Source organism: Amphiprion ocellaris, chromosome 4 (assembly GCF_022539595.1).
Source record: "Amphiprion ocellaris isolate individual 3 ecotype Okinawa chromosome 4, ASM2253959v1, whole genome shotgun sequence".
In the NCBI taxonomy this organism is placed as follows: Eukaryota; Metazoa; Chordata; class Actinopteri; family Pomacentridae; genus Amphiprion; species Amphiprion ocellaris.
In genome coordinates, this window is record NC_072769.1 from 15,732,960 (window position 1) to 15,740,797 (window position 7,838).

General features: G+C 40.0%; 1 protein-coding gene across 1 annotated transcript; it reads left to right on the forward strand.

Annotated features, from left to right (window-relative positions):
• Positions 1-3,136: 3,136 nt before the first annotated feature.
• LOC111585000 (uncharacterized) lies at positions 3,137-6,407 on the forward strand. The gene is made up of 5 exons (XM_023294376.3): positions 3,137-3,351; positions 3,522-3,616; positions 4,566-4,736; positions 4,862-5,150; positions 6,340-6,407. The coding sequence occupies exons 1-5, from the start codon at positions 3,228-3,230 to the stop codon at positions 6,405-6,407; spliced, it is 747 nt and encodes a 248-aa protein (XP_023150144.2). The 5' UTR covers positions 3,137-3,227.
• The last annotated feature ends 1,431 nt before the right edge of the window (positions 6,408-7,838 follow it).

Consider the following 7,838-nt stretch of genomic DNA (forward strand, 5'->3'; position numbering starts at 1 on the left):
TGTTCTGTCAGTGTCTATTCACTGTGAAAGAGTTTGATGAACATTAATGATGTGTTTTTGTGTTGAGAAAGCAACAAGGGATTTGAAAAAAAATCAATGGAATTTTGCTTCCATTGTTTACACCTGTGATTTATTTCACTGTGGGTCAAAGTCAAGGCATTCAAACTTGTATGTTGTGTACATTTTGTACATTTTAAAAGACTGTACAATAGTTTTTTTTCCTCCAATGTATATAAGAATGTGTGCAGTATATATTTTTTCTGTAAATCAATATATAAGAATCTGTACAATATTAGCAGTACTGTATGTTAACCAGGAAGCCTGTGTTAAGTTGTGATTATATCCAGCTGACATGGACGTGTTTCCTGAACAATCACCAGGTGTTAAACACCTGACAGGATGACAGTGATCTATGTAGATGAAGCAGAATGCTTGCAGAGCTGATCGGTAGCACAATGAGTAAAACGATGGTCTCGTAATTTTATCGCTGGATTACGTGGTTTCGAATCCTCTCACCGTACTTGAAAAATACGTGTTTTTTATTTCGGCCCGCACATTTCTTTTTACTGTCTGTAGATGATATTTACATGGATATAGACTTTGTTAAGTAGTGATGCCGACGTTTTTCGGTGAGGTCTTCTTTATCTGGTATCTTTATTTCACGTAAATCCAGGTCTGATCGTGACGAATCTGCGGACGAAACATCTGGAGATGGAAACTATCGCCAGTTAACCTGATCATCTGTTAAACTGGAACACCGGTGCGACGGCTCTCCAAAAGTTTCGATTTTACGCAAAAATAATCCTCCAGAACTGGCTTCAGATGTGACTGATCTGCTTTTGGTTGAACACAAAGATAAAACTACAGAGATAATAGCTGTGCCCCAGCGGTAAGATGACATTTCTTCATTTGAATCTATTATTATGTCCCATCTGCTTTTAAACTACATGTACTATTCAGCCAAAGTTACTGATTTGAACTAGTGCAAAAATGAGGGAAAATGGATTTTTCCTGTCTTTTTTTTTGGGTAATTTTTCTACCAGGTGTTAAACTGAACTTGGCCATAATAATCTCATAAATGAAAGTAGCTTCACTTGTTTTGGACGAGAATCAGCTGGAAGTTTCCTGAAGTATCAGTTACTGGTGCTCATAAAATCAGCTGATGGCTGCCATGATACTTGTTTTTTACCAGCAGTTTATCTAAACCTCCTCGGGTCAGAGGTTTTTAAACCACATTTAGTAAATCAGTCCATTTTTAACAGTCTCTTCAGAAAGCATTCACTCAATTCCAGAAATTATTGTGTAGTAAATTCAATTTTAAATGAATAAAAGTGGATTTTTTAAAAAACTTATTATTCTACAATTTGTAACCCATAATGACAAAATGAAAGTAATTTAGATTATATTCATGTGGCACTTCTCTGAACAAAACTTCTTTACAAAAGCAAACATTTAAGAAGACTATTAACTCTTGATAAAAAAAAAAAAATCTGTGAAAAATAAACAGCTGAAGAGCATGAAAATAGAGACCACTATGATCATGCAATCACAAAGGCTTTATGATAAAAGAATGTTTTAAGAGTTTAAAAGAGATGTTGCTCATCTGATTCAAATTTATCCCATTTCACAGTTATTAAGAAACTGTTTACTCCAGGAAATACTGAAAGCTTTAAGTATAGTTTATAATCTCACCACAGTTCCCTGGACTTCATAGCTGAATGTGGCCTTATATACACAGGTGTGAGCTTTTTCTAAATTGTCCAATCAAATCAAGCGGCCACAGGTGGCAGCTAAGATCTCAAGGAGGAGCAAAGCAAGCAGGACACAGCTGACTGCAATTTAGAGCCACAGCAAAGAGTCTGAATAGTTTTGTAAATGGAAAATCCTTGATATTTAATAAATTTGGTAAAATTAAAAAATATATGCTTTCATTTTGTCATTATAGGCTATTTAGGGTTAATTGATGAAGAAAAATGCCACTTTCATTAATTTAAAATACAATTAGGATGCAATAAAATGTCCAAAAAGTATAAGGATATGAATGCTTTCAAAGATATTGTATCATTAGGTTCAATGTGATGTAGTTTCCAAAGATATCATTGTCAATGATGTCTGTTGCGCTTGTAAATCAGAACATTAAGTATATTTATCTTCAAGACTTGTCTTAAATCTTTTTTAATCTATCATCTTTGTCAAAGTAATGCAGTGATAGCTGTCTGTATATCCTAGCGTATGTTCTATTTCTATTCTATTTCTATCTTCACATTTTAAGCTTCTGGACTTTTCTAATACTCTATTTTATTATAAATACCTGCATTTTTGGCACCTTATTACTGTTTCTTCAACCAACACGATTTGCACATTCTTTTATACACCAATCAGGCATAACATTGTGACCACTTGAACCCAGTGGGGCATGGACCCAGGACCTCTTGGGATGTCCTGTAGTACCGGGATGGTGGCAGTGAATTCTGTGGGTTCTATGGGTTGCAGGGTGGAACCTAACTAGATCAGGCTTATCCTGGCACATCCCACAGATGCTCAGTAAGATCTGGATCTGGGGAGTATGGAACCCGGGTGACCACCTTAGCTCTGTTGTGTTCCCCGGGTCACTCCTGAGCAGTTTTTGTGGTGTGTCGGGGTGCATTGTCCTGCTGAGGGTGACATCTGGCATCAAGGACTGCTGTTGCCATGGGTGGTTGGGTGAGTTGCTGGACCTGCCATGTTTAGGTGGGTGGTACATGTCAAACATCCACATGAATGTCAGGACTCAAGGTTTCCCAGCAGAACATTTCATTATAAAAAGATGATTGATGTTATTCACTTCACCTGTCAGTGGTCATAATGTTGTGGCTGATCGGTGTATATTGTCTCCTTATCTACCTTGAATGTAGCGTGTGTGAGCTCCTGGATTTCTAGAATTGCCTGAAGGGGATAAATAAAGTGTCTGTCTGTTTTAATTCTGCATACTTTTAATGGTGGCAGTTTGTTGAAGCATTACAGAACATAAAACAGAGCTCATGTGGTAACCCACAGACTTTCTCAATAGAAGCGTTATACTTCCTGTTTACATCAGTCAAAGCCACCAAATTATAAGAACTGCTCCAAAACCTAAGACAAACTGATGCTCCAAATCTACCTAATACAAAGAACAAAAATGGGAGTTACAAAATATACTATGGACTATTTCAATAAAGTGTTTCTGTAAATCTTATTTTTCAGTATTCATGGTTTCAGATTTTTTTTTCACACAGAACATGAGCATTCAGGGCCTACCAGAGATGAAGGGCTATGACCCACTAGATACCACCCTCAAGTTTGTCACCAGGAGGGACGACTTGGATCCAATTTGTAAGATTCTTTTTCTTTTTCACTGAACAGAAAAATGCTACAAACAACAATTTCAGTAGTTTTTCTTCCCCTTCCTCTGTAATTGTCTCCTCATATTTTCATGAACTCACAGCTGTATGAACTGCATATTACCAAGTAATGTAGCTGATATTTGCTTTTGCCCACCTCAGCCTCAGATGATGACTCTCTCAGAGCAGAGATGTCCTGCGGCCACGCCGTCACTCCTGAATCTCTAACACAGTGGTGTCGCAACCTGCTGGACCAGGTATAATGGATGCAGTATCTGTATGTGCACAATGGAATCGAAAGAGAGACAAGATTATACACATCGATGAGACGGGATACAGGTGAAGCCAATGAGGGCAGAACAGACAATCAGAAAGGAGGGAAAACAGAGAAAGAGAGGAAGCACAAGCACTAAGTAGCTTATTGAAAAGGGATGTAAACTGTGCACTTACAAAGATAGGGACAGGAGATATAAAAGCAGAAACCAAAGCCAGGACAGATTTAAAAACAAGAAAAATACTCAGAGAGCGCAGTACTCCACCAAGGCTTCTGAGTCGTTGTGTCATTTCCGACAAAAAAAATGACCTTGCACTGCGCACAGGCGTGTGTTATGCATGTGTACGTTATATACAGATATCGAATTGCGTGACTTAAATATGTAGTGGGCGGTGGAAAGTGATGGAACTCGGAAACACCCCAACAATTTAATCAATTGTTGCTTGTATGATTTCCAACAGATAAGTCCCGATAAGTCCACAGCAGTCGATTTGCAGTAGGATCGCAATTTTGTGATCGTCAGCAGGCAACTGACGTAGTGTTCACTTGTTATCATAGTTACAGTGACCACGATCTCGCAATGATACAGAAGTCTTTAACAAATCCATAGATCCAGACTAGAAGCCGAAAATCTAATCACTTGGTCCTTGTGTCATTTCTGACCTTCCCTGAAAATTTCATCCAAATTCGTTATTCGGTTTTTGAGTAATGTTGCGAACAGACAGACAGACAGACGCTTATCGCCACAAAACTCCAACGTGTTCCTTGATGGAGTGAAAAATATATGAAAAGTAGGAGAACAGAAGTATAAACTTGCAAGAAAGAGAGCTCAAGTAGAGTCAGATCTCTTAATTACCTCAATATTCTACTTAAGTAAAAAGTCCCTTGATTGCTTTCTGTCATTTCAAAATGATTTTTCTTTGTGTTTTAAGGGGCATTACACATTTAAATGCCCTGCACTGGTAGAGGGGACCACAAGGTGCAATAAGGCGTGGTCGTACCAAGAGGTGCGCAGACTGGCAGATTTATCTGTTGAGGAAATGCAGCACTTTGAGAACAACATGGCCCGCATGGCTGCTGCTAGACACTGCGAGTTTCAGCCAGTAAGTAGTCCAGTGCTCTGTGGTTGTATTAATGCTGACTTTTCAGGGATTTACTCTGATTTAAACATTAAAACCAAATCAAGTGGACTGATGTTTATTTTTTCTTCACTGTTCTCCCCCATCAGTGTCCCCAGTGCAAAACAAACATGGAGAGGAAGGATCTTTCCAACCTGTTTGTTATATGTATCATATGCACAGCTGATCAGGGGGGAACCTATCAGTTCTGCTGGCAGTGTCAGAAGCCATGGAAGGGCTCAGCTCCTCGATCGGACCGCTGTGGCAACAATGACTGCATCAACAGGGACCTGCAACTGCTGCAGACATGCAAATCCATCGACCTGCCGGAGGTGGCGGGCGTCACCAGCTGCCCCTCTATCCGACTCTGTCCTACATGTGGCATGAAGATAGAACATAGTAGACAAAACTGCAAAAATGTTATATGTCCTCGATGTCATAAGGAGTTCTGCTTTGTTTGCCTGAAACTAACGCGGCAATGTTGCAAGACCAGTTCACCATTCAGAATCTGCCCAGGCAGTGTAGCTCCAAGACAGACTTCTATTCCGGTATGGCAGAGAAAATGAAGGCAATCCGGTGTCTTATCTTAATTCAACAAGAGATCTTTAACAGAAGTGTTTAAAAACACAACAAAAAATCAATGCATTTATTTTGAAAGGTCTCAATATAGTCTCCTGGACACCAAATGTTTGTGGCATGTAACTCTGCTCCACAAGACAACTAGGTTCTTATTTGTGGTTTCTCTGCCGCCCTCTGGCTGAACTTTAAATTGCACATGACAAATATGTTTGGTATTTACCTCTGAATCTCCATTACTGAAATACTTAAGATGTTTTATATATACAAAATGGAACCTGTTTTATTTTAATTAGCTTTTTCTGTATACCAGTGTGGCAAAATCTACCTGGTAAAACTTAATTTATACTCAGTGTGAGAGGGAATCTTTTATAAAAAATAGATCTGAATGTAAATTTTGATTTACATCTCAAATTCACCCAGACAAGGCTATTGTGTGTCTGTATCATTAACATTAGAAACACTCATTAAGATCAAGTAAATTAAACATAACTTAAGGTTTTGTGTTTTCATTCCAATCAGACAAGTGTCATGGTACTTTTCTTTATTACATCACAACATATTCATCCGATTCAAACACAGAAGACAATAATTAAAGGTTAATATAAAGTAATTATCAAGCTGATTAATAATTATATTCCAGATTATTTAGATATGAGATTTAAACTTTTTTTGCATTTCTTAAAGACTTAAAGAGCCTTTATTGTCATTGTTCAGAAGTACAAGGAAATTTGTCTGAAGAACGCGACAATTAGCAGCAGTGCAAATAATAAAAATAGTTTAAAAATACTCTCAAATAATAAAAAGAAGAATCAAAGTACTATATACAAACAAAGTAAAGTGATCAGTGCTGATAAAGTGGTCCAGTGTTGAAATAGAGTTCTTATTGCATAGATGAACTGGGAGGGGGGAATGACTGGGTGGTGGGGCAATGGGTGGGGGGTGTGATGGCAGCGACAGCTCTGGGGAAGAAGCTGTTCTGCAGTCTGCTGGTTTTTGTTTTTAATGACAGCCTCCGCAGAAAGAAAAGTCTCTGCTGAGCCTTCTTCACCAAGTGGGAGGTGTTGGAGGTCCATGTGAGATCACTGGTGATGTGGAGACCCAGGTACTTGATATTGCTGACCCTCTCCACCTCCTCTCCATTTATGCAGAGAGGTTGATCTCTTTTGTTTTGATGGTATTCATCACCAGGTCACTTTCAGAGCACCAGCTGACCAGGTGCTGGACCTTCTCCCTGTAGTGGGTCTCGTTGTTGTCAGATATTAATCCCACTATGGTGGTGTCATCAGCAAACTTTACTGTCGTGTTGGAGGGGTGGATGGAGGTACAGTTATGTGTGAAAAGGGTGAACAGGGCCGGGCTGAGGACGCAGCCCTGAGGTGCACCTGTACTCAGTGTGAGTGTGGATGATGTCACCTCTCCTACTCTGACACTCTGTGGTCTGCCGGTGAGAAAGCTGTGGATCCAGGAGCAGAGTGTGGTGTCTAGTCCCAGATGGCCAAGCTTGGTTATCAGTTTATGGGGGGAGATGGTGTTGAATGCTGATGTAAAATCAACAAATAGCATTCTAACATAGGTGTTGGGGCCCTCCAGGTGGGTCAGGGCCGTGTGCAGGCAGTTGAGATGGCGTCTTCCGTTGATCATTTTGCCCTATAAGCAACTGGTGGATGTCCAGATCAGCAGGAATGATGTCCTTGATGTAATGCAGGACCAGCCTCTCAAAGCACTTCATTATTATTGGTGTCAAGGCAACTGGGCGGTAGTCATTCAGGCATTTCACTGCCTGTTTCTTGGGCACGGGCACTATAGTGGTGAATTTAAGGAATGTGGGGACTACAGCCTGCTGTATGGACCGGTTGAAAATGTCCGTAAACACGCCTACTCGCTGGTCTGCACATGCCTTCAGGACCCGGCCCGGCACCCCGTCTGGACCTGCTGCCTTGGTGATATTGATTTTCTTCAGTGTTGACCACTGTTCCCTCTAAGCTGCGCGCGTGCATGCGCAATTGCGCACTGCTGACACAGTCTCCGCGCACAGAAAAAAAAATCCAACCTAAATTATAAATAAAATAAACACGTAACAATTCATTCTGTGCTATTTTTCAATGTGAGTCAGTGAGTGACCGGTGACTGGCTGCTGCAGCCAATGATGCGATTCACATACGTATTTACCATAGACTGTATATAATGGTATTTACGCAGCTAATCAACGTCAGGCGTCCTTATGTGCAGCCACCGTTGTTCTCATAGATATGAATGAGTAGATAGGACACGCCCCTTTGAGCTGCGTGCTACGGCGAGGCTAAGCTAGTGGGAGCAAAGTTTCAGTGCATTCTTTTTTTTTTTGTCTGCATTTGTTCTCATTGTTTAACTCCACAAAAGAGGTGTCAACATTGTATGAGATTGATGCATATTTTAGTCTTGCAGCCAAATATTTTAATATTTAGTGCATGTGTGTGACCATCACCGGCCCTCCCTGAAAGCTTAGCAGACATTCTTTATTAGAATTCC

Bases quoted from the DNA above. Each gene is read 5' to 3' on its own strand.
- LOC111585000 (XM_023294376.3), top strand. From the start codon at position 3,228: ATGGTTTCAGATTTTTTTTTCACACAGAACATGAGCATTCAGGGCCTA. The intron at 3,617-4,565 runs GTATAATGGATG...TTGTGTTTTAAG, and splicing joins GTCGCAACCTGCTGGACCAG to GGGCATTACACATTTAAATG. The intron at 5,151-6,339 runs GTAGACAAAACT...TTTTAATGACAG, and splicing joins TGGCATGAAGATAGAACATA to CCTCCGCAGAAAGAAAAGTC.